Source organism: Ceratotherium simum, chromosome 15 (assembly GCF_057802395.1).
Source record: "Ceratotherium simum simum isolate JZ-2026a chromosome 15, ASM5780239v1, whole genome shotgun sequence".
Classification (NCBI taxonomy): domain Eukaryota; kingdom Metazoa; phylum Chordata; class Mammalia; order Perissodactyla; family Rhinocerotidae; genus Ceratotherium; species Ceratotherium simum.
This window is the reverse complement of record NC_141914.1, coordinates 14,414,674-14,440,409: the sequence shown is the minus strand read 5'-3', so window position 1 is coordinate 14,440,409 and position 25,736 is coordinate 14,414,674. Positions and strand designations below refer to the sequence as shown.

At 41.6% G+C, this 25,736-nt stretch overlaps 1 protein-coding gene across 1 annotated transcript in view; it reads right to left on the bottom strand.

Moving 5' to 3' along the window:
• PLCXD2 (phosphatidylinositol specific phospholipase C X domain containing 2) overlaps positions 1-25,736 on the bottom strand; it is a 49,566-nt gene that overhangs the window by 6,625 nt on the left and 17,205 nt on the right. Inside the window, exons 2-3 of the mRNA XM_014792256.2 lie at positions 12,576-13,036; positions 6,368-6,609 (exon numbers count right to left, since the gene is read on the bottom strand). Coding sequence (XP_014647742.1) covers positions 6,368-6,609; positions 12,576-13,036 — 703 coding nt within the window. The remainder of the gene's footprint in view (positions 1-6,367; positions 6,610-12,575; positions 13,037-25,736) is intronic.

The following is a 25,736-nucleotide window of genomic DNA, read 5'->3' as shown; positions in this document are numbered from 1 at the left end:
TTTGTCTGTTTAAGCTCTGTATCTCTTTCAGGGATGAAGTTGATGTCTATTCCATCAGAGATTTGTACTTTCAGGATTTCTGTGCTGGAAGAGGAGATTATTGGCCTCAAGCACCAAAGAGGTGCTTGAGGTACAAAAACACCTTAGTTTTTCAAGGTGTCAACAGCACCTTGAAAAACAAAGATCAAGCGCCTAATTATTGTATTGATGAGTTCTTTAATTTTTTTATCATGAAATTTTTTAAATATTTTGTAACATTGAAAGAAATTTACAGTGAGTATATTCACCATCTAGATTCTACCACTAACTTTTTACTCTACTTACTTAGAACATATCTATCCATCAATCCATCACTCTACCCTTCCATCAATCCATCTTATATTTCCGACAGATTCCAAATGCAAATATCTAAACACATCCCCTAAATATCTCAGTATGCAAATCATTAACTAGGTTTTAATATTTGCTTTCAGTTTTTCTTTTGACCTAAAGTTGACATCCGATAAAATGCACGAATCTTAGTGTACACTAGTTGAGTTCTGACAAATGTATACCCATAACCCATACCCGTATCAAGGTATAGAACATTATCAGCACCCCAGAAGGGCCTGCATGCATCTTCCCCGCCAATCCCTCTCCCCATCCTCCCAGAGGCAACAATTATACTGATTTTTTTTCCTACTATAGATTATATTTGCTTGTTCTAGAACTTCATATAAGCCATGCAATATGTATTCTTGTATGTGAGGTTCTTTCACTCAGCGTTACGGTTTTGAAATTTATCCACATTGCTGCACACATCAGTAGTTTGTTCTTTTTATCACTGCATAGTATTCCATTGTATGAATGTACTGTTGTTTATCCATTTTCCAATTGATGGATAAATGAGCTGTTTCCAGTTTGGGGATATTACAAAGAAAACTCTTCTATTCTTATACAAGTCTTTCTGTGGACATTTATTTTCATTCCTCTTGGGTAAAGACCAAGGAGTAAAATTGTGTTATTATATGGTAGATGTACATTTAGTTTTATAAGAAACTTCCAGATCTTTCCCAAAGAGGTTGTTCCATTGTACATTTCCATCAACAAAGTATGAGAGTTCTGGTTGCTTCACATCCTCCCCCAAATTTGGTGCTATCAGTCTTTTTAATTTTAGCCATTCCAGTGGGTGTTTAAAGATATAATGTTTTAATTTGATTTTTCTGATAACTAATGATGTTGAGGAGTTTGTCACATACTTATTGGTCATTTGTGTCTGTTCTTTGGGAAGTAACTGTTCAATTCTTTTATCCATTCTTTCTTTTTCTTTTATGTTGAGTTCTAGAAGTTATTTATATTTTCTGGATACTAGTCTTTTGTAAGATATTGCTTTTTGAATATTTTATCCCTGCCTATAGCTTGCCTATTAATTTTCTCAATGGCATATTTTGGTGAGCTGAATTTGTTAATTTTGATGGAGTCTAATTTATCAATTTTTTCTTTTATAGTTTCTGTGACCTAAGAAACTTTTGCCTACTCCCAAGTCACGAAGATATTTTCCTGCTTTATTCTAAATGCTTTATGGTTTTAGCTTTTTATGTTTAGATCTATGATCCATCTCAAGTTAATATGGTATGAAGTAAGGGTCAAGGTTCATTTCTTCCTTATGGATATACAGTTGCTTCGGCACAGTGTGTGGCTTCTTAATAGACCAGTGCTTACTCAGTTGTCTTACAAACACAGTCTGTCAGTCTCATTTTATAATTTGAGGGCTTTCTATGTGATAGCCAGACTGTTTTGCCCAGAGAAGCTCACAGTTTAGTGACATAAACAAATGATGACAATTTAATGTGACACTTTCTATATTAGCAGTTAAGTATAAAATACCCTGGGTGGTATAGAGGAGGCAGCAATGAAGTGTACTCACAGTTTTGCATCACAGTAGAAATAGTGAACTAAATACTCAAGAGGCTGAGAATGCTTTAAGGAAGACACGAACTGGGACTTAACGTTTGGTTAAGTGACTGGAGATTCTTTAGGAGGGATACGCTCTAGGCCAAATTGAAAATAAGCGAAGTTTATTATCTTAATGGGTCCCTTTCTCTTCTGGTAACACTCTTCTTGGTTGTCATCTTCTCCTTTCCTTTTCTGCTTTGAAGCTGCCTTCCCTTCTTTTAGCCGACATCCTGACTTCTCAGTCTTCTCCTAGACAACCCTATCAAGGCCTTGGTACCATTCTGTCCTTCTCCTCTTATCATGATGACTATCAGCAGTCCTGGCTCTCTTCCCTCACTCAGCAGACTCTATAATCAGCAATGGGTTAAAACCCATCTCCTACATTTATTTGTATTTTTATATTAATAGCTGATTACAAATTAATAGACCACCATCACAGGCACTTCCATTTTTAACTGGGACTCCTGAAGACTTAATTACCTCAATTTGACCTCATCTTATTCAATTTCTCTGTGCCTCAGTCTCTCCTCCTGTGAAATGGGGATAATAATTATACTTAATTCATATAGATTTTTGAGGAATTAAATAAAGTAATACATATAAAGTGCGTAGAACCATGCCTGGGATTTAGTAAGCACTATGTCAGTGTTTGGCACGAGAGAAGGAATCAACGTTAGAGTGTCAGGTAGAGGTATTTGGGGGCTGGGGGTGAAAAATTTTCCTAAAGTCATCCTGCTGTTAGGTGACAAAATGTTGAGGCCTGAGAATGAAGAGCTGCAAATCCCGCCTTCCACTGGAGAAAGAGACCAGGAAAACACAGTGGCCCACATGAAGGGCCCATTCAAGTCTTCCTTTAAGGATCACTAGTCAGTGCTTAAGTATGAAATGCAGGCGCCACCTTCTGGTCATCACGGGGAAATGAGAATTAAAGGCCTGGCGGCAACTCCAGTGGGCTGACTCCAGCCAGAGCCAAACCTCCGAGGATCGCTGCAGCCTGCGCAGAGAAATGAGGGAGAGGTGTGCCCCTGCAGTCTCCGGTGACAAAGAGCTCTGTGTCAGCTTCAGGTTGCATGTGTCGACCTTCCCCAAGGCAAGGATCGAATAACCCGGATCACGTACAAAGAAAGGGAAATGTAGAACCCATTGTGAGGAGGAGCCAGCTTATTTTCTTAACTTCTGGCATTTGCCAAGATGAGAGATCGATAGAGAACGCTGAGCCAGATATTGCTGACAGGCCTGTGAGGCACCAAATGCCATGGGTTGCAGAGCAGTGGGTGAGAAACTTCCATTTAACTTTGAGGCCCATAGAGAACAAGGCTGGTGCTGCGTCTCTGGGTTTCTTTACAGACAGGGATGGCATGCGTATCCCGTGCCAGGCACTGTGGTAGCGTTTTCATGTTAAGACTCTACAACCTTGTGTGGTATTATTAACCCATTTAACTGGTGAGAAAACCACAGCTCAGAGACCTCAGGACACTTGTCAAAGGCCACCCTGTTGTCAAGGGACTGTGTTAGTTTGCTAGGGCTGCGGTAGAAAGTGCCACAGGCTGGGTGTCTTAAACAACAGAAATTAAGTTTCCCATAGTTCTGGAGGCTAGAAGTCCAACAACAAGGTGTCGGCAGGATTGGCTTTTCCTGAGGCCTCTCTCCTTGGCTTGCAGATGGCTACCTTCTCGTTGTGTCCTCACATGATCATTCCTCTGTGTTCCAGCATCCCTGGTGTCTGTCTGTCCTAATCTCCTCTTCTTATAAGGACACCAGTCAGATCAGATTAGGGCCCACCCTAAAGGCCTCATTTTAACTTCATTACCTCTTTAAAGGCTCTATCTCCACAAACAGTCACATTCTGAGGTACTGGGGGTTAGGGTTTCACTATATGAATTTTCAGGGAGCACAATTCAGCCCATAACAGGGACCAAGTCAGACTTCAATCTCAGGCTTCTGATTTCAGTCTGCGTCCCTGTCTCTGGTCCCATGGCTGCTCTGTCCTCAGGCTTAGGCAAAACTTGCTTTCATTTGATTTCAGCAGGAGGGCAAGGTTTCTAAGAATCCTACCATAGAAAGGATAACTACCATAGAAATTCAGTCACAATGGCTATGTTTTTCATGGCTTCCTTTTAGGGTGATGAACCAAAGTGAACAAGATCTCAGGTCCAAGTTCACCTAAGAGTTGGGGGAGGGAGGGTTAACTCTGCTGAGAAAACCACCGCTACATTTGTAGGAAAATAGACCTGTTTGTTTCCTCTTGGTTAGGCTGCTAACCAGTGCCCAGGACGAGTTTGACAGCACCCCTGTGTGCCTTAGTTAGGACAGACTTTCTGGGTGTTGGGACTGAGGAGAAGGCCCAGTGACAACTGCTTCTTTCCTATGCTTGTTCAATAGCCCAGAGGAAATGACAGCCACATGTCATGCATGTGTCTGGGGACAAGCTCTTGATCAAAGCTGAACTTCTTCCTTCCATTGTTGTGGAGGCCTAGGAATGCATGATGAATCTCTGTAATATTCTTGTGACCAGCAGGGGTCGAGTTGCCCAAGTATCTTTCCAGCCTCGGAGACACCTGCTCGCTAGCACTGGGCGAGGGCTCTGGCATGCTGGGATGCTGTGGCTTTGGGCATGTGCCGCCATCATTACCACTAAGTGAAAGAGCCTTGTGCTGCATTTGCAGCCAGATTAAAGTTCTAGGAATTTACAAGTATGAAAAGCATTGAGACTTTGTGGTTTCACAGTTGTAACCAGTAAGATCTGACCAGACTCAGGTATTAATAAGACAATTACAGGCCAGTGGAGCAGAAAGGAACAGGGACTGAAATATACTCTACCCAAGTCAGTGTTGAACACTGGAAAGGGCAATAGTCCAACAGCCAGAAGTCAGAGCTGAGACATATTATTGACTCTTATCAGCTATGTGGGTCTGGGTCACTGAACCTCACTAAGCCCATCTTAAATGGGGCTGATAATGTGCTCTAGACATTGTGCCCTCCTCGAGGCTGGCTGAATCTAAGAATCAAATGAAATCATCTGCAAGAACGTACTTTATATTCAGAATACAGTTTACAGATATAACTTATCCTTATTTTTAAATACTCCCTCTCCCTTATTAGCACGGCTCTTGGCACCAACTTTTATTATGGTGATTTTCACATGGCTTTATAGAAATTTACATGTTTATTTTTCCTGCTAGACTGTAAGTTCCTTGAGGGTAGACACTGTATTATTCATCTTGTGTCTTTGGACTTAGCTCCTCCTTGGTACTCAATCTTTGTTGAATGAATAAATAAATAAATAATGTTAATCTATAAATTTACCACAGGCATGAGGAAAATGGCGTGGACACACGAACATACATTATAAAAAAGAAAGTTCGTAATTCTGGATCTTTCAGAGATCTATCACTGGTTTATGAAATTCTCTTTTCTAAGTTCAGCACAAATAATTCAGTCTAGACTTAGAAGAGCCACACAGAGAGGGGTTTCTGGTCTCGTTCACGGCCAACATAATCAGGAGTCCTCACCAAGAAAGAAAAGGGCAGGTGCTCATTGTTATCCAAACTCCTGCCAGCTGAACTCCTGCTATCTGAAGTCATGCTATCCAAACTCAGAGCCAAATAGACAGGGACAGTTTTGTGGATGAGTCTTTTACTATCTGAACTCTGGTGCTCACTCCCTGGAACTCAGGAATCAAAGTGACTCCTGTAAACATCCCTTGTGACCCAAACATGTTAGCTGCCTCAGCTGGGATTGCAAGGGATGCCCTGCTAGCCACATGTATTTATAACATTCCCTTTATGCAAAGACACAGACATAGACACAGACATGTACATAGATATAAGACTTTTCCAAACGACACCTGTTCCTCGACAACACCTATCATTCATTGGTGTCCAGGATAAAGAACATCAGACAATACAAAATTTCTGGGGCTTCTCCTGCCTAATTGCACAGTCAGGCTTCATTCTGTGCTTCGAGTATTTGAAGCTCTGGCTTAGTGGGTGGCACCCCAAGCTGCTTCTGAGGATTCACGGTCGCCGTAGAAGGCAGGATGCCCCACAGCCCTGGAGGGCCATCTCTGAACTGCTTCTTAAATGACTGAGTACTTGGGCCGGCTGCGAGGGCAGAGGCAAGAACATGATGTGACCACTTTCCGGAAGCCAACAGACGGGTGTTGGCTTAAAGTACTCTGTCTTAGTATCAAAATTTAGAGTGTTTATGATATAAAATGTACATTTTAACAAAGTATTTAGAGATCCTTTGGCCACAGTTAATGCAAGCTACCCCAAATGCACAGATTTTTCAAATACAAGGTTTTTTGTTTTGTTGCTATTTCAAATCTTCAAACTATATGGTTTTACCACTGTTTATTCAGAAGAGAATCAAGATCAATGCTTTTTTTTCTTTTTTAAACCTTACTTGTGAGAGGGAAGCAAATTCTTACCTGTGAACCAGAGTGTTCTTGAGGCCACCGACCAGGCCTCGGGCGATGGTCTTCACTCTGGGGGTGAGAATGGCTTGAGAGACGTGGAAGGAGCCGCGAGGGGCCCGCTCACTCAGAGTGGTCTCCAGGAAGAGGGTTAGCTTGCTCACACTTGTCGTGTTTGCCCAGGGCGCTGGAATCTTCTTTCCGGGCCACAGGAAGGGGTATTGCTTGTAGAATGGACAGTGATAGAAAATAAGAACCTGAAACATTGGAAACAGAGGAAGGAGAGTAGTTCATGAACAAGCTCAGTTAACTCCTTGGCTTTATGCTGACTGCCAGGAGGAAAGGCAGACAAATACAAACATACACGGAAAGTCGAGAATCATTATGCACTTTTTTAGAAAAATCAATAAGCAATGATTAAAGTACTCACTACGTGTCTGACTCAAATATTCTTAAATTATTTTTGTCATGAACACCTGTGGAAGTATGGTAAAATCCTGAACTCTTTCTCAGATTGTTTAAATGAATGCATAAAATAAAAGACAGGATTACAAAGAAAATCAATGAGATGAAAATATAGCTATCGACATATTAAGTTTGTAATAAAGCAATGTATGTGCTTCACAATAAATACCTTAAATAAAAATATTGTGTTGTAAGTCTAATAAGTTCCATAATTTTGAGTTAATTATGAATATAAATGATATTTCAAAAGATATCTGTGAGAACTGAAATGTGATATGGAAATATCTGTGATTTCTATGGGGAAAAAGTCACAGTAGGGCCAATCCTGCTATCAGTCACTGCAGGCACTTACAATCAATGGGTATATTAATTTTCAGTTAAAGGTTAATGGGAATAAATATGTAGTTTTTCCCAGGCAAATTCACAGACTTCTTACATTCCACCCATACTCTCTCCCCTTGGGAATCCTTGGACCCAGGTGGAGGACCCCTGTGGCTAGTGCTGTCTGAAGTTATGACTCCTCTGCTCATGAAATGGACACAGCTCTTGGAGTTGAGATCAATACGTTGAACTGATTTGGGAGTACACAGATCTTCCACTGTGCGGGCTGACTCTGAATGAGACTGCCTTTCCCAGGAGAGCGAGAGAGTGCGCTACTTGAGGCAGGAAAGACTTTGAGGAGGTGATGGGTCTCCAGTGGGACCTCTCAGGATGGTGGTGATTTCGAAAATAATTAGCAAGCCACATCCACAGCATTAATTAGTTTATGAGAGGCAGCTGAGGGACAGGGAATTGCTAATTAAGTTTCTAGAAATAATATATTTTTTCCTTCCTGGGTACCAGTGATTCTCCCTGGAGGAATGTCTGGTGTGCATGTTTACACTCTCTGGACTGCAATCCTCAGATAGCTGGCCCCAGAGCATAATCCTCCAGGCACCCAAGATTGAGGGCTCTGAATGTGCCCTCTTGTTTCCAGTGCTCATTTAGCTTGTGACTAAGGTGACAGACTAACTGCTCCTGAAGGCCTAGAGCTAGGGAGCACCATCCTGATGCCCGAACAGGCTAATAGCTGTTCTTGTGTTTAATGGTTTTGAGTAATGTCTGACTGACTGCTATCAACGGCTGTGTGTTAATGAGGTTAATCACCGGCTCACTGTAAGCAGATTGCCTGGGAGATGGGGGAGATTTCCTGCTGGCTGTGGAACTGGCTAGTTTGGAAGGCTGGGGTCTCCAGCGTCATAAGTGAGGAAAGCTGGACTGTGAGATGGACTGTGGGAGAGGCGGAGCCTGTGTGATCCTTGACAGGCCTGTCAGACTGTTTCCTGTGTCTCCGGGGATGAGAGGACAGTGCTGTTCTTTACTCTGCCTTGGAAAAGATGCAAAAAGTACAAATTATATGAAAGGGGTTTTATGCCTTTCCTCAAGGGCCTTCTTGAGCAATCTGACCCTAAAGGTTATGGGGAGAGTTTGTGTTTACAGTAGGAGGTTGGCCTAGCATACCAACCCTTATTCTACAGACTTCTAGGGGCAGTAACTCTTGCCCCAGGGCCTATATTTTGCATCTGCTCCCCTACCTGGCTCTGCTGTATCTTTTTCTGAAATACTCTCCCTTCTAATGATCAGTTTTTCTCTTGAGACTCAGATTAAAAATCTCATTTCCTTTGAGAATTATTCCGTGACTGGCCTCCTCTTGTTCTGATCAGTCCTTTCCTGGAGGATCCTGGGATGTAGATTTGTCTATGTACTATTTTTCAATTGATTACAAAACCCCTTTCTTCACATAGTACATTTGAAGCAGTTTTATCTTCAATTGTATATCAGTTGTTTTGTATTTTACTAGTGTTATGTATTCTTACCTTTTCATTAAGACTCTAAATACTGTCAAGGTGTAGATTAAATATTCTAATTCACTGTACCCTCAAAACCCATAGCCACTAATGTACAAAGGTACACCTGTGAGCTGTGATGTAATTGCATGTTGAATAAATGAAATTTGACTAAATGGTTGTGCACTCCTTGCTGTTAAATTGTAGTAATAAAATACTCAGGGGGTTACATGCAAGGCAGCGCATTACACAATGAATACTTAAAGTTTAACCACCAGTGTGGCACTGGCCCAGCAGGGGGGAGATGCCTGAGGACTCTGTAGGAGTTCTCTTTGTTTAGCTTTTAAGAAGAGACATGGCAGGGAAACTTTGGGAAAGGACGAAGAAAAAGGAGATCCTAGAATTTATATTGACAACACTCTCTCTTTCTCTGATATGTCATCACCGTCGCTTTCCTTTATAATTTTGGGTGTATTTGTCGTTGGATGACACAGACTAGCCCATACTTAAAAACTGTGATAGATCATCTCTGTGCTGCTAGAAATTCACTGTCCGCACTATGCATTATTCCTGAAAATACCTGTTACTCCTGCAGATTTCTAAACAACTTAGCATGCAATATGGCAACCCATCCAGAATACTATGTGTGTACAAAATTATAATACTATATTTACAACAGATACCTGTTTATAAACTTAGCTGTACTGAAATTTAACTTTCCGTGAATTCCCACAGTCAAAAGCCCTCTTACAGATCTCTGTTCCTTTCTCCATTCTGCTAACCCTCTGAGACCCTGTGATACTAGTGGCTCATGAATAAGGAGAAACTGTTTTTATTGGCATCATCTACACTAGTTGTGAAAATCACCAAGATGTGTGAACTGGCTCTTGCCACTGTGGGGGATCAAAATTGGCCACCCCAAAATGTGTCTCTTTGGCTTGATTATTTTTAAAGACAAAAGATTCTGAAAGAAACTTTGACCTTCCCACTAACTGCCTAAAAGAATTTAAGACAGAAGGCCTGTTCCAGGAAGGAGCTAATACCATAAGGTAACTATAGTATAATGTAAACCAGCTGTGATAGACAGGCAGGCACTAGCAAGCCCATTTTTATCAAAGTTCTGTCTCTTGGGTCACATTGTCTATAGATGGCCCAGAAAACACTTGGTTATCAAATATTTGCATTTCCCTCTCCATGGAAATTGCCTTCCACTCTTTGAAGTCTCAAAACCACTATCCCCAACAACCTCCTTTGTCTTTAGCTGAAGATGGTATTTAAGGTGGTGGCTTTGGCCATTTTGGCGAGTTACACACTTTTCCTGGGTTTCTCTCATGTATACATGTTATTAAACTTTGATTTTCTCCTGTTATTCTGTCTCATGTCAATTTAGTTCCTAGACCAGCCAGAAGGACCTAGAGGGTAGAGGAATTGTCTTCCTCCCCTACACCACTCACTAACAATGTTCTCTGGGCAAGGCGGTTAATCTCTCCAAGCCTCCATTTCCTCATCTGTAAAATGAGGATAATAACAAAATACTGACCTCCTAGTGTCGTTCAGAGGACTATATGTGTTAATCCATGTACCTAGCACAGTGTAAAGGCTCAATAAATGTTAGTTGCTATTGTGATTGTTGTTATTATTATTATTTAATATTGCAAGAGAGATACTCTACTGGGTAAAAAAAATCTCTCCAATAGACCTGTGAGTCTGAACAGATATCAACTCAAGTTTAGAGGGAGGGATATTGTCACCCACTAATTGCCCTGAGGAACTCAAGGGTGGGTTTGGAAGCATTTAACTGTTTAAGAGATGCAATCACCAACCACCCTGAACCAGACCAAGCCTCACCACAAGAGCAATACCTATGACCTTTGCCTCATTTTTAATGCTAAGATCTTCTCAGGGGAGAGCTCAGGCCTTATTACCATAACCTGCAATGTATGTGGAAGCATGTTTTCCAACTGATGCTTCACAAGCAAATGCCCACCTCTCCCTTTTGAATATTCATTTCCCATCCGAAATAAAAGGCCCCAGCTTTCCTGTCTTTGGGAACAGACATGACTTTGGAAATGATTCCATGTGGCCTTCTATTTGCTGCAAATATACCCTACTTTGTGTGACAACTACTTCGGGTAGAGAGTCTGATTTTAACTCGCCAGGAGGCGAACCCACTTTGGTTTGGTAACAGTGTGATAAACAGTTGGCAAAATATAAAGTTTTGGTGAGAAGAAAAGGCTTAGATAACTTTTTATAGATACTAAAAGTTAACTAGTTAACTCATTAGCCTCTCTGGAGTCAAAGATATTTAGGACTTTATGGGTGTGCAAAACAACCTGGTGTTTCCAGTTAGTCAGGCCAAACCTGAGAGTCATCCTTGAATCCTCACTTTCTTTTGCACCCCAAATTCCACCCATCAGAAAAGCTTGTTTGCTCTACCTTCCCCTAGATTCCCCATCTGACCGCTTCCCACTAGTAGTCTCCTCACTGGTTTCCCCTCTTTCCTTATTCTCCTACCCCTAGCAACCACAGAGATCCCATTAAGACCTAATTCAAGTCACAGCACCCTGTGCTTGGAACCTTCCAGAACCCTCCTCAGAGTAAAAGCCAAAGTCCTTACATGATCCCCCGTTATCTCTCTGACCTGCTCCCACTGCTTTGCTCTCCAGCCCCGAGGCCCTGCTTTTCCTCAGAGGTGTCAGGCACACTCCTGCTTTGGGGCTCTGCACCGGCTGGTTCCTTTGCTAGGAAAACTCTTCCTCTAATCTCCCCACTATCTACCCTGATCAACCTATTTAAAATTTCTACCAATACTCCAATCCACAGATCGTTGGCTCCCTCTTGACTTTCTTTGTCCATTACCCTGATCACTTTCTAGCATTATATATAATGTGTTCACTATGTTTATTATCTATGATCTATCTCCCTCCAGCTGAATGAAAGGATCTATCCTCCCTCCAGGGCAAGGATCTTTATCTATGGATTTATCCCAAGCACTTAGAATGATGCTTGGCACACAGTTGATATTCAATAAATATTTGCAAGTGAATAATCTTTAATTGATTTTTAATTAAAAACTCTTCCCTAAGTTTAACAATAACTGCCTCTTTAAGATGCTTTGGTTAATGCATCTATGAGTAAGTGAGCAACTATGAACAAAAGGTACTAGTTTTTTATCCTTTTTTTTAATAAAAAGAGTCTAATTGGAGGCTGACCTTTCCTGAAGCTCCCCTCTCCCACTATCTATCATCCTTTGGGATCAGAGTGGAATATATCTGAGCCTCACTTTCTTTTTCTTGAGTGTGTCTTTCATGAATCTAGGTCTGGAGGCTTTTCTCAGCCTAAGCAATATGGGGAATGTTCTTGCAGCCTGGATCCCTTCCATGGGCTCTTCCTTGACTCTCTCGCTATGACCCAAATTCTGTAAAGATGGCCTTTTAAAATGTTAACAGCCCTGAGATGAATTGTTTCACATGCCTTTCTCAGCTAATGCTTTTACTCATCAATCAATACCTTGGCAGGGATTATCTGACATTGAGTTGAAGGCAGCATGGAATGGATTATCCCTGAGGAGAATTAGGAAGGTGAAAATAGACTCTGTGGGAGATAGATAAATGGTGTGACCAACTGGTCCAATTTCACAACTGTGCCTTGGGTTGGTTCTGTCCAGCTCATTCAAAGTTAATTTAGATGCCAAACAGGTTGCCAAACAAGTTTTAAATATTTGGTAGGTGTTAATCCCAGTTCCGCGGCGCCCCGGGAGCCCAGGAAGCTATCCTAGAGCCCGGGAACCAGCATGTGTATGTTTAATATTCCAAACAATCCTTGCCTTCTAGTCTAAGAGCCTGGAGTGAGCTCTCTTCCAGCTGGCCATACAGAAAAAGCAGAAAGAGTTCCGTTCTTGCCCTTGGAATCTCATCTCTGCTTCCTCCTACCTGGCACTTCTTCTCCCACAGGGTTTGCAGCCTCATACTCTCCACACTGCAGACTGAGCCCAGCTTGCTTCCAAAGGCCTCCTGGATCTGGAGAACCAGGCGTTTGTGATGGGCCTCCTCCATGGCGTAGAAGTGGTTGAAATCCAGGAAGACAATCTCTCTGGGGTGCTGCTTAAGAAAAGAGTCAATCTCCATCAGCCCGTCCCAGACCTTGATGCCAAAGAGCCCGTGAATGAAGTAGAGCTCCTGGTCGGCATCCCCAGGCTTGGAAGACACACGCAGATCGAAGTAGCGGATCCCAGCTTCCAGCTGTTCCCGGAATGTCAGGTTCTGAGTCACAGACCACTTCTTCATTAGCTTCTTTACCAAGGAGATCCTGGCGAGGCGTTTGATAGCTGGGGTCTGGTCAGGCCCCACCGGGGACTTTTCATCCACCCAGTAGCTGAATGAGTCATGGGAGCCTGCACAAAGCAATAAAGCCAAGGAGAGCAGTTGAGACTGGGAAAGAGCTGGGAAAAATAAGCCAACTGATAAGAAAACAAACAAAAATTAAGAACAAAATACACACAAAAAATTGTAAACGAATACTCACAAAAATTTTCAAGCTTGCTAGGAATGAGCAAGCACAAATAAAAGTAATGTAGTCTTATTACCAGCTTGTTAAGCCGGGGGTAAAACTATAATTCTCATATATTGTTAGTGTAAGGTAAATTAATACCCTTTTTGAAAGCTATTTAGAAATATGTTTGGAAAGAGGAGCTTTAAAATATTCATACCATTTGATCTAGTAATTTCATTTCAGAAAAGCTATCCTGAGGAAATAATGTTTGGAAAAATAAATATGTCTTCTGAAGAATATTCATAATAGAGACAAAGTGGAGGTTGCTGAAGTGTCTCTCATAGAAGTATGCTTGATGGTGGCATATCCACTTTATTCACGCAGTCATTGAAACAAAGGATATGAAAACTCTGCATCTGTCTCAATAATGCTGGGATGGGCATTTAAATTCTAGGAAAGGCAGAATTAAAAAAAAAAACTTGCCTTCTTTTTATGGTTTTGTATATACTACTTTACTATGGTAAAAATGAGTCAGTAGGAATGGTTTCTTGACAGATCAGATAAACATTCTGAAGAGCTCAGTACAGGTTATTTACATGTCCCTCTTTTTGAACTCATCCCTTAATGAGCCAAATCTGCTACTAAATGATCAAATGCATGTCCCATTCCTTTGCCTTAAAGAAAAGGGGGTAGGTAGGTATCCTCTTAGACACTGAGATGATCTTATTGTTATAGGCATTTCATACATAATGTAGAATTTTATACAACTCTACTGTCTTATGTTTTATTATTTCCATTTTCTTGAAAATAAATCATTCTGGGATGGCTTTACTATTTTATCCTCTCAGAAATAAAGTCAAAAAAGAAAAAAAAAAGGTGACAAGCGATGCTTTACTTTTATGTAGTCTCTAGAACATGGAGGATATTCATTAACTATTAAGAAAAAGCATATTTATTAATCCTTAGGCAAAGTCAATTTTGCAAGTGAGAAAATTACTAGTATATTTCAGGTAAAAAAAAAATGCCATGACTAATAGCAATGTGGAGCGAGTCCCCCTGGATTTTCCATATTGGTTGCCTCTGTTAATGAGACTCACTGGATACTTGCCTAATGCCCTGCTTCCCTTGGCTGTACAGAAACAGGAAACCTTTATACCTCCTCATTGAGAGATTTATTATGAATACATTATATATAGATGGTGAACAGCCAGTTCTCTCTTCTTTTTAAATTATGTTAGCAGTTCAGCTGTTCAGGATTGAGTGTGTGATGTAGTGCGAGGCATGCATCGAACTTGATTCTTCCCTGGGCATCAGGGAATAGCCATTATCTGAGCACGGAGGAGAGACGAATCCCCTCTGGTGTTCTCTTCTTGGTGCTGAGCCCAGTTCCATCTCCAGAGGGAGATGTGCTAACAACCTCCAAGCTTTTGCTCCGTGTCGGAGGATTATGCAGCAATGTGACAGTGATGGGGCTCCAGGGACCATTTCTGAAAACACAGAGATGCACGTGGTACCCAGCCCATCCCACAGAAGAGGGAGGGCATGCGCATACCCCAGGGAACATGGAGTCTCTCTTCACCTCCCTGCTCCCTTTTCCATCCCCCTTTCCTTTCTGACATCCTGTGTCCAGTGCCGCCCCCTCCCTCCCCTTGACAGGAAAGGACAGGACACCGGAGCAGGTTTGCTGAATGTTTTATGGCAGCCGTCCTACCCAGGCCTACAGCCGTGAAGGCCAGCCATCACTCATTAACCACTATCAATATTTTTGCCTTTCTATTTATTTTTTTCCAGGAAGCTTTTGCCTCATACAGAGTGAGTGAAATAATATTCAGGTACTTAAGTGCATTTAACTATTTCTTTTTCCAAAAACAGGATAAAAATGCCCTCCCCTCTCCCGCACATAGAACATTTACAAGGTATGCAATCTGCAAACAGTACTTATAAAAAGAAAATCCTAATATTTTACACCCCCAATTCATTATCAAAGTTTCCTCTTCTCCCCGCACCTGATGGAAGTTATTTTACTCTTGGAAGACTCTCTGCAGCGCGGGTTCCTTCTCCCTCTCCCCTGGGATGTATAGATTAAATTCATGCATTCCCCCAGAAGAGGAGAAAAAATCCTGCTCCATTGCTCCTCACCTTATTCCCTAAGAGAATTGCTGCGTGGGAGTTGTTAGGGACGGCAGCTCCATGAGTTCTGGTTTGTTTTATGATAAAAGAGAAAACAGTTTAGGACCTCACTCTGCTGTGATTTCTGTCATGGAAAGTGTTTTTGCTGCTACTATCCAGCAACATCTATGCGCCTTCCCTCATCCCTCTCTATGGCTCCTTTATCTCTGTCTAAAATAGACTTAAGTGGTACTCTTTATCTTAAGAACAAAACAAAGCACTTTCCCTTACATGTCTTACCCCTTCAAGCGACTGTCTTCTCTTTCTTCCTTGCTGTCAAATTCTTGAAAGTGAGGCCAGTCCTGCGGCCTTTGTCTCCTATGATCCCCTCCCTCTTTCCCATGCGGAGCTGCCTCCTATCCTTCTATTGCTACCCTTGATCCTTATAACCTTTGAATCAACAATTCCAAACGGCTTTATTCTTCTTGGCTTCTCTGAGTGTATGCTAAGTCAGCTCTTTTCTGGAAACTTCCATTCCCTTGTGCTCTGTGATGCATATTTCTAGGTGTTTCTATCCTTCTGTTACCACTCTCCTTTGGCCTACTTTGCTGGCTCCTCTGCCTCCTTCTTGTCCCAAATTTAAATGTTTTCCGAGGATCTCTATTCTCTTCCTTTCCCCCCTTCAGAGATTTTATCCACTCTCCAAGTTTACCACTGCACTGATATGCTGATGACCCCAAAAGCTTCATTTCTAGCCCAGACTCTTCCAAGTTCCAAATTTATGTTTCCAACTTCCTGCTGTGGTCTTCCACCCAATGGCCTACTCTCACAACAAATCACAGATTTTCAAAGTCTGGCTACTCACGATGTGCCTCTCACCCCCAGAAAAGGGACTTCCTGAATTTCTGCCAATAGTTCACTCAGTTATTTGAACTTGAAACCTTGGATTCTATTTAAACTCTTCCCTCTCCTTCACCCCTTTCATCCAATCAGTTACCAAAAATTTGCCTTTGACTTTTACAACATATATCAGACATGTCTCTTCCTTCAACCTTCAACTGCTACTGCTCTCATTCATACACTCATTACTTGTCATATAATCAGGACCAAAGGAACCCTAACTTGTGTCCTTTCAGTCCAGCCTCTCTCCAATTTTTCGAAACTTATTTTTCTGCAATCCTTTCATTTTCACAATTACTACTCTTGTCTCTTTCTCTTTCCTTATACAATCTACAGGCATTAAAAATGTTTCTATTTCCTCTCTTTATGTATACAAAACCCTGGATAATGTACGTGAAAGTGCTTTGTAATCTAAAGCAGTGATTCTCAACCTTGGATTGAGCACATCAGAATCCCTGGGGGAGCTTTTCAAAAACACCAGTGCCATCAACCCACCCCAGACCCAGCAAGTCAGAATCTCTCTGGGGTTAGAGTTGAGAATGGAAAACTGAAAAGCTCCCGGGTTATTCTATCAGGCACTCAGGCTTGACACCTGTGGCCATAAATGTAAGATTATCCTTTGCCAACAAGCTCTCTGACTTCTGGGGTCACCTTCTCTGGTTCGTTTCTAGCACTTTCAAATCTTCAAATAATAATCTGGTGGACGGCCTTCCCCATATCTTGGTAGAAGCTTTCTTAAGCATTCATTTTGTTCCAGGAACGCCTCCTGCCCTTTGACCAGCTGAACAACCATAGCTTGTTTGTGAAGAAGAAAAATAGTAGGAGGCCTTGCTTTCCTTCTCATGCCTTCTAGTAAGTGACTAGATGAAGCTATTTAAGGTTAATCAGCACCTTTGAGATGTGTGCTGGGTTACAGAGTTCAGAATAAAGTCATCGTGGCAGCAACATTAGGAGGAAAGAGAGATTTGAATGGGAAAAGGTTTGTTCAGTGTTCTAGTTATTTCCTCCTCGACAGCATTTGGTTAGAAGATGGTCTAAGAGACCAGGTACGAGGAAATGAGCTGGCCCTGGGAGGACCAGGGACAACCAATTTGCTCTATATCTGGAACACCAATTGCCGTTTGATTCTTTCTAAGGTTGTTATTTGAGAATTAGGAAATCTCAAGTGAGCACACAATAGTTTCTGGTTAAAGCACTTTCATTACCCATTTCTTGCAAATTGGAGTAGTAGCCATTTTTCTGAACTCACTTAATTAAAAAGAATTTAAAGCAAGCTTCTTGGGAACCTGGTCTCTAAATAAAACAAAAAGAATTCAAACCACACATCCTGAAATGATAATTTCATTACAGCACAATGGCATTTCAGATGACATGTGACCATACTTACAGCCACGGAGGGAAGAATGAGACAAGTTAAGTGACGAATATAAGAAAGAGAGAAACTTCTTTACCACATCTCTGGATGGCACCTGGGGAGGTGGTGATGGTGACCCCAGGTCAAAGAATCCCTGACCTCACATATTTAAGAAAATCTCTTTTCCCCACTCCCTTAGGTACTACCCCTGCCTTTGGAGCCCTTCTAATTTTGGAGCCCATCAGCCCCCTCCAAGCACTGGATCCCACTCCCCCACCCTGTGTTTGCTCACATCATTCAATGTATTGGTGCCTCTAGGCTATGCATTCTCAAGGGGGTGACACTGCCTCCAAGAGGACAAAAATTGGCTCTTGGGGGATGAAAAAAACTTACTCTTTTTATGTATAATGCATATATGTATGTATATACACAGTACCTAAACAGATATACAGTATATCTGTGGTACTAAAATTTCATTGCTGGGGTGGTGAGCAGCATAGAAATGGCTAAAATGACTCCTTAGTATGCCAATAAAGAAGAAAGGGCTGAGAAATATCATTCTAGGCTGAGCTCCACAGTAACCCAATGGACACTGACTCGTCTGGGCTGGATCTCTGACCCTGCACCTCTTTTTGTCCTTAAATGGCATGTCTCTCAATGCCCCCAGCAACTGTTTCCCACTAGACACCCATCCATGAGGTGACCCAGTACTGGAAGGTTCTCTTCCCATACCCTGCCCCCAGAACACTAATGGGTTGGGAACCCAACTCAATTCCCTCTTTTCCAGGTATCTTTTAAATATTCCCATTAGGCATCTCCAGGACCCACAAGTTATTTCTCTGCCTACTCAGTCCCAAAGGACCCAGACTTACAGTTTACAAGATGCCAGTTTAGCAAGAAGGGAATTTACAAATGGTGAGTCCTGAGCCCCACCTTGGTGAATTACCATAGCTCTGAATAAGCTAACTGGAGAGTTCTCACAGTGGTTCAGAGCATGGGGTCTGGTGTCAGGCTGCCTAAATTCATAGTCCTGGCTCTACTGCTTACTAGTTATGTGACTGAAATGCTCTGCCTCAGCTTCCTTACTTGTCAAATAGGGATAAGAACAGTACCAACATCAATGTTTTGTGATGAAGGTTAAATGATTAACTCAGGTAAGCACTTAGAAGAGGCTCTGGCCAAGAGAATGAGCTCAAACATATTATTACTACTATTATTTCATTATTAAGGGATTTGTGTCATCTTCTACTTGGACAATACTATCTGAGAAACAAATAATTCTGGTTTTTAAATGATGTTGTGAAATTTCATTAAGTACTTATACTTAGGGATCTGCTATAGCAGTTGACTGGAAAAAATGAAGTTTGCAGTTTAACTGATTTGCTTTAGGTTACACCCAGAATTAACATCAAAAGGAGTAAATTCAGATCACAGTATTATAGATTTTAAGTAGAAATTGGCACTAAAAGTAAAATTATAAATTATCTCTAGTCTGCTCCTACGTCAATAACTTAGGAATAAATAAATACAGTACTACACAATTTGAAAGTATAGGAGAGAAAGTTCCAAGAATATTCTTGAACTTTTTATTTCTAACATCATAGAATTAGACATCCTCAAGTGATTTCTATAGAAAAACAAATACAGAAAAACCAATCCAATCTATTGCTAAAAGCATGTTGGACACCAGATTTTTGAAGAGTGAAAACCTATAATCCTTTATTTAAAATGGAAAAAACAGTAATGCTTTCCCAACCCATCAAAAAACCCTATCAGTTTTAACAAATATCACAAAAACACTCAAAACCTATAAAACCATCCACAAAGAATCATTCCAGAATATAAAGTATTTTAAACACCAAGCACCAGAATCAAAGACACTTTCAGAAGTTTTTCTGTCTTTTCTTACACACTGAAAACATTAGTGCATAGTTCTTGGGGACACAAGCACAGCCAAGCGTGTTAGTTCGCCTCTCTCAAAATACTTTATCTCTTTCCATTTTTCTTTGCATGTGTGGGCTTTTCAGGCCTCTTGGGTTCACCTATTTTATTCACAGGCTTTTAGCTTTTTTAGAAGATGTTTTCACTCAATAATGTGGTAAGTTGAGAGCACTAATGCACAACTTGAGCCTATTGGGAGATGCAACACATTCTCCATCTTCTTGTCTGGATGTACCTGCAACTCAAAATGTTTTTGCTAGCCCACATGTGTGAATTCACTATAAAGAGATTTTTGATTCAGGCAGTGAATTCCAGACAAAACAAATCTTAAAAGTTGTTATAGCAAATGTTTAGATAGCAAGACTTCATCATAGGGATCTCTACAGAGGTGTTTGGAACTAATGTCTCTCAGTTACCAAAGCATTTATGGGCATGTCTATGTGTCTATGTTGACACTAAAACTGGTCTATCTGAAGTGAAATTCAGATAAAACTCTTACTCAGGAGAAAAACCCAAACACACTTCATCTACTTGGAAAAGTATGTTTAAAAGAACTGAAAAAAATCTAGTATTTCACAGAAGTATTTTTATTAATATCAAGAGAGCTTCTAATAGATATAATAATCATTCTGCAAAATTTCTTTTAAAGACAATTATTATTTTGAGCTTATTTTTTAAAAAGCCATGTAAACTCCAAATTTTTATCAGGACTTCATCATATTTTTTCGATCAGAACTAAGATAGTCTGGTCCACTGTAAGCTTGGTCTTAAAACATATATTAAACGTGCATGCATTTTCTATCAGGAACTGTCAGTGTCCAATTAGGGCTTGTCTATTTTACTCAGCTTGAACTTTAGGTCATATGATTCATAATTTACATATTCTTTCCCTGATTATCAGCCTATATGCCGTCAAGTGAGGCCAGAGTAATGTAGGAAGCCTGCAGGAAAACGGGTGTAGCTGTCTTGCTGGACACCCACCAGAGTTGATGCTGCATAAAATGGCATTGAATGTCAAATGTGTTTTTCTAAATTAACGTAAAATACACATACCAAAAAAATGTTCTGGGCAAATTGGCAAGATCTTAGCTGCAAAGACCCTTCCCCATCCAAAAACAACAAAAGGATATCAAAGGTGCCCAAACACAAAAGACCACAAGTCTTGCTTCCACTCTATCCTAATAAAGCCAGGTCATTCGGATGACCAGAAGGTGTCTGGGCAGGAATAAAGGCTAAGCTAGATCAAAAGACGGTCAGTGCAAACAATAGAAGAGAGAGCACTGTCATGCTTTATATAGAGAGAAAAGCTGTAAGTGTTTAAGCCAAAGAGAGACAGTAATTTTCTCCCATCTCCTAAGAGAGAACAGACCCCAGATGGAATTGGGGTCAGATACTGGGAGGCCCAGCTCAACAAAAGCTCTTCTTGATACTGTCCATCCGTCTCTGAGAGCTTTGGAGACGACAGCCCGGTGACTTGTTAAACCATTTTAAAGGATTGAATTTTTCTGAGAAAATAAGATGTTTTATGCTTTGATTTACATAGAGCCCAGAAGACTCTGTCTTAATAAAATTTTTATTAAGAAATCTTTCAACAATATTTCTTAGAAAATGAGCTAAAGAAATGAGATTTAGGCCATCAAACACATTGTCTCACTAAAAGTACTTGCATTTTAATGGACCTGCAATTTTTAAGAAACTAAAAAAATTTCAAATGTACTAAAACTGAGGCAATCAAAACATTTCCACTCAAGATCATTTGATCAAAAACTCTGGATATTTTTCTAAGGTTTGGAGAGACCACTTTTTAATTTTACATATGACTAAAAACGTATGTCTCAATATGCATATGGAACTTATCAGCAAGGTCAAGTTTCAGAACAGCCATGTAGGAACTGCTGACACCCTCAGCACCAATGTCCACTGTCAGACTCAAACACCTCTCTGGCCCTTCAGAGAGCACTGGGCCAACTGGACTCAGACCCCTACTGTTCGGCTCTGACTTCCCACGGAGGTCGTCACCAGCTCATCTCCCTCTCCGGCATCTTCTTGATCAGGACAGCCAGCTCTGGCAGGACAGCGGGCTTCCAGGGATAGCTATGTTGGGGGCACACCAGCAGAGCAGCGGCTGAAGGGACCGGTCCACAAGGGATGTGAGAGCATTGCTGGAATGAACTGCACATTTGGTGCCAGTTAATGCAGATTTTCACCAGTGACTCCTTAGAAAATGGGCAAGATGTTTAAAAAAATGCTCTCTTTGACGCACATAGTAAACTCTTTATCTTGAATATGAACATGTGATAAGAAAAAAACAGTCATTTTTAGTCCACACTGTCCTCTAAGCAGAGCGAATCCTGGTAACTGTGCTATCCTTTGTTTGCTAAGCACAACTGAAATATTCATCTTTGGCATTAACGGTTTCTGACATACTCGAAACAGTATTAAGCAGCGGGTGGGGGTGTGCAAGTTTGGAGCCAGAAGCTTGGAAAGATCTAAATTGTTCTGCTGAGAAAGGGGAGAGAGGTTGAGAGAGAGGCCAGGAAGGAAGGCTGAGAATCAGAAGGCGAAAGAAAGAACGAATCACAGGGGCTGCAGGGCTGGGGAGAGGCTTCTGGGAGAGGGGACAAACCTAATGGGACTTTTCAAAAATGTGCTATAATTTCACTTCTACAGTTCTAAGTCATGAATAACCCTGTCTGAAGCAAACATGTGTCTCGGTCCAACCCTGTTTCCAGGCCCCATCACCCCAGGGGCTCTCCTCCGCTGGACCGCCCTCCTTGCCTCATCTCACCCAATGCCTGGACCAGAAACTAACGGCAGGGGCAGACCTAGCTGGGGAGTGGAGTAGAGCCACATAAAAGAGACGGGAAGGTGGAAGAGGACAAGAGGAGGCCTCTCTCTGGTTGAGATGGACTTTAAAAAGATCATTTTATGAAAAATCTTTTTCTTGGTCTGCTGGAATTAAACTCTACCATCAAGGCTAGCAATATAAGCATCGATAATCTAGGGCATTCTAAGGAGAGAAATGATGTATAAAGAGACAAAAGCATAAAGCAGAAAATGAGATGGACACCTGGAATAGAGTGTTTCACAAATGCTATGGAGGTAATGACAGCAGCTAGAAAATTTATTGTTCAGTTAGTCTGCACACAGGAGACATCCGAGGATGAGGTAGGGAATATCTTTTTATTAGTTGACTAAAGATTTACAACCACAAAGAGAGGCGAGCTCCAGCTTCACATTGCCCAGAGTAGCCCTGCAGCGGTGTAGAATGCAGCATTCTCCAGCCGGTGTGTCATGGCTGCGTGCGTTGCTGAGCGTGGTGCACCCCTGCTGAGGCTCAGAGGCTCCAACTTTGCTCCTCCACAACCGTAGATGGGCCCGATGATAAGCCTCCCGTAAATAATAATGCCTCGGCCTCATGTGCTGCATTTGCCTTATTTAAAGGTAACAGATTCCCAGAAAGGGAGAGCGACCCCAGGCTCGAGGCTTGTGAACTCTGAGCAGCCTTCGATCTGTTCTTGCAGTGTGATGATCTACATAAATCTCGCAGGGATGGTGGTATCTAGAATTAGTGTTTAGATGACAGAGCCAGCCCAATCTTTCCTTTCCTTTCCTTTTCCTTGGTTATGTAAAAACAAAAAGAGAGAGACACAGGTGGTGTGTTCCTTTCACCCCTCTCCCTTTCCCGCTTACACTGTTGGACTATTTCCCTTGATTCTCCAAGGAGCTAGTGGAAGATACAGAATTGCCAGACTCCACACCTCCACTGACATTTAAAGGTCAAGTCTCTTTGTATTGTACGTAATGATACCTCCCTCCCACGTGTGTGAAAAGGATGGCTGTGAGAATTACTAGGAGGGAGGAGGGAACCTTTGCAAGTTCACTGGGGCAAAAGGACTTGATTTACTGCCATTCTGCTGAACACTTAAGCAGAATTGTTTCATAAAATAGAGGTAAGAAAAGTTAAAATCAAAGGAGGAATTCATCCAGACATTGTTTTCCACCTCTTTTCTGTATTGATTTTAATATGGTTACCCTCTCGATAAACAAAGACTTCTAAAAGAACTGGATTAATGCCATAAACAGGATGCGGTTTGCAAACACTTTCTTTCAGAGTAGTGGTTGCTTCTTTGGCTGCTGGACCCTTAGTGCCAGAGACCGTGTATTATCTCTGAAAGAGATCCCACGGTGGGAAAGCCATTTGGCCTAGCTCCATTTGAATTTCCCCATCTGAAGGAAGAATTTATTTTGGAGGAATCACATATTCAGTATGTATTTCTTTAAAAAGTATCTCTCCTTTCCCTCTGCCCCCAGAGCTCATGGAAACCTCTCCTCCAAGAGCTAAAAGCATCCCACAGACATTGTTTACCTCCCCAGCGCCTGCACTTCAGTTCCGTCATCATGAACTTGCTGGTGATCCCTGGCGGGGGCTCACGTCTGAAAGTAACTAACAACAACTTCACTTGATTGAATGTTCATGAGTATCAAATACCAGCCTGGGCACTTCTCTTACACGGTCTCATTTAATCTCTGCCATGATCCTGCAAGGGAGTGATTACCTGCATTTTACAGATGAGGAAACTGAGGTTCAGACCGGTTTTGCAACTAGTTTAGGGTTACAAAGATTGCAAATGGCTGCCTGGGGCAGAAACCCAGGTCTGTCAGACCTGAATCCACACACAGCTACTCGAGGGACGATATTATTGCTTCCATATCCTTACTATGCATTGCGCATTTACTTCCCGTAACATGGTGATCACAGGGTTTGTTTTTAGAGCTAAACGTCTGACCCTCACCCCGATGCAGGAAAATTGATGGAGAGATTACAGTGATTGTAAACTTTGTAAAGACATGAAGGATTTCTTTGTAGGGACACATGAGGGCACTCTAACCTTCTCTCAGTTGAGGACACATTTTCTTTGCAGTTACACAGCTCAGAGCCTGAATCCCAGCGCTGGCTCTGCTCTGATGACTTGTATGAACTTCAGCTTTTAAAGTTCATACTGGAGCTCAGTTTCTCCATTTGCAAATTTAGGAAGGTGGGTGAAATGAGCTTTAGAGTCTCTTCTGTCTTAAGCATCACGTGATTCCAATTTATTAACAGCTAATTAAAGGAATTTATGACCCTATCTTAACAAGGATTATTAATTACGGCAAAGAAATAAGATACATTTCTTTCATATTTGCTATACTTAAGCAGAAAATGTGCTTATAGATCTAACTCATCATATTTGCAAAAAGCAAATCATTTCCCAAGCCTGAGCGTGTATGGATTTATTTTTGGCCCATCTGAGAATTCCGTCAAATTTCTGGAGGAATTCTTTCCGTCACAGATTCAGCTTCTCACTTGCACGAGGACCGTCCTCCGGGGGGCCAGCGTTGGATCCGCACTACATTAATTGAACGCGTTGGCCAGTAGGTCGCTTCTTGTTTAGCATTTAGGTAACAGTTCCCTTTAGTCCAAAGGCTGGCATTTCATTGCTTTGCAGAATATTTTTATGAGATTTATCGTAGGGACTTTGAAAAAAACACCTTCATAATCACCTAGCTTGGTTGAAATTTTTCACAGGGCGAGGTGAGTTTAAGATTCATTTGACAAACTGCAGAATGATGGACATCGAGGGAAGCTCCTCAGCTAGATCCCCGGCAAGAACAAGAGGGGTTTGTTCTCTCTCCTGTAAATGAAGCACCAAGCCAAGGCCTCCGACAGAGGAAAGGGAAGAAGGAGGAGGGACAATTCAACAAGTAGCAGTCTAACTTACACGAAATGTTGGGTTTACAGGACATTTGTACGTTACACACAGCGGGGGAAGTGAAGGAAAACACCCCCAGCCTGGAAGATGAGTGTTCTGACAAGCTTACAAATCTGCTAAAAGCCTCTGCCGATCTTTCTGGACAGAGGCAGGAGGATTTTTTCTCCGCTGGAGCCTTACGGGGCGATTACTACACAGACCACTTAAACCACTGGGCTGCTTTTATTCTGAGTCAATACAAAGCCTCCTAGATGTCTGGTCTTGAAAAAAAAAAGTGACTTGTTCAGATGGAACAGGTTAGCAGGCAGTCCTTCAGACACAGCGGTCCTCGTGGGTGCTCAGGATCAGAGTCGGGCGTGGAAACAAACTCCTCGGATGAAAAGAAAGCTAGTCTGTATTACAACCAACAAAAGGAATTGAAGTTACAGCCCAACACTGGGTCAATCTCCAACTCTATCAATGTCTTTTATTTAAATGCAATTAAATGAATTTGGCAAGACCAGGGTTTTACAATTCTGGCATTGTTATCAGGATTTCTGTTGCAA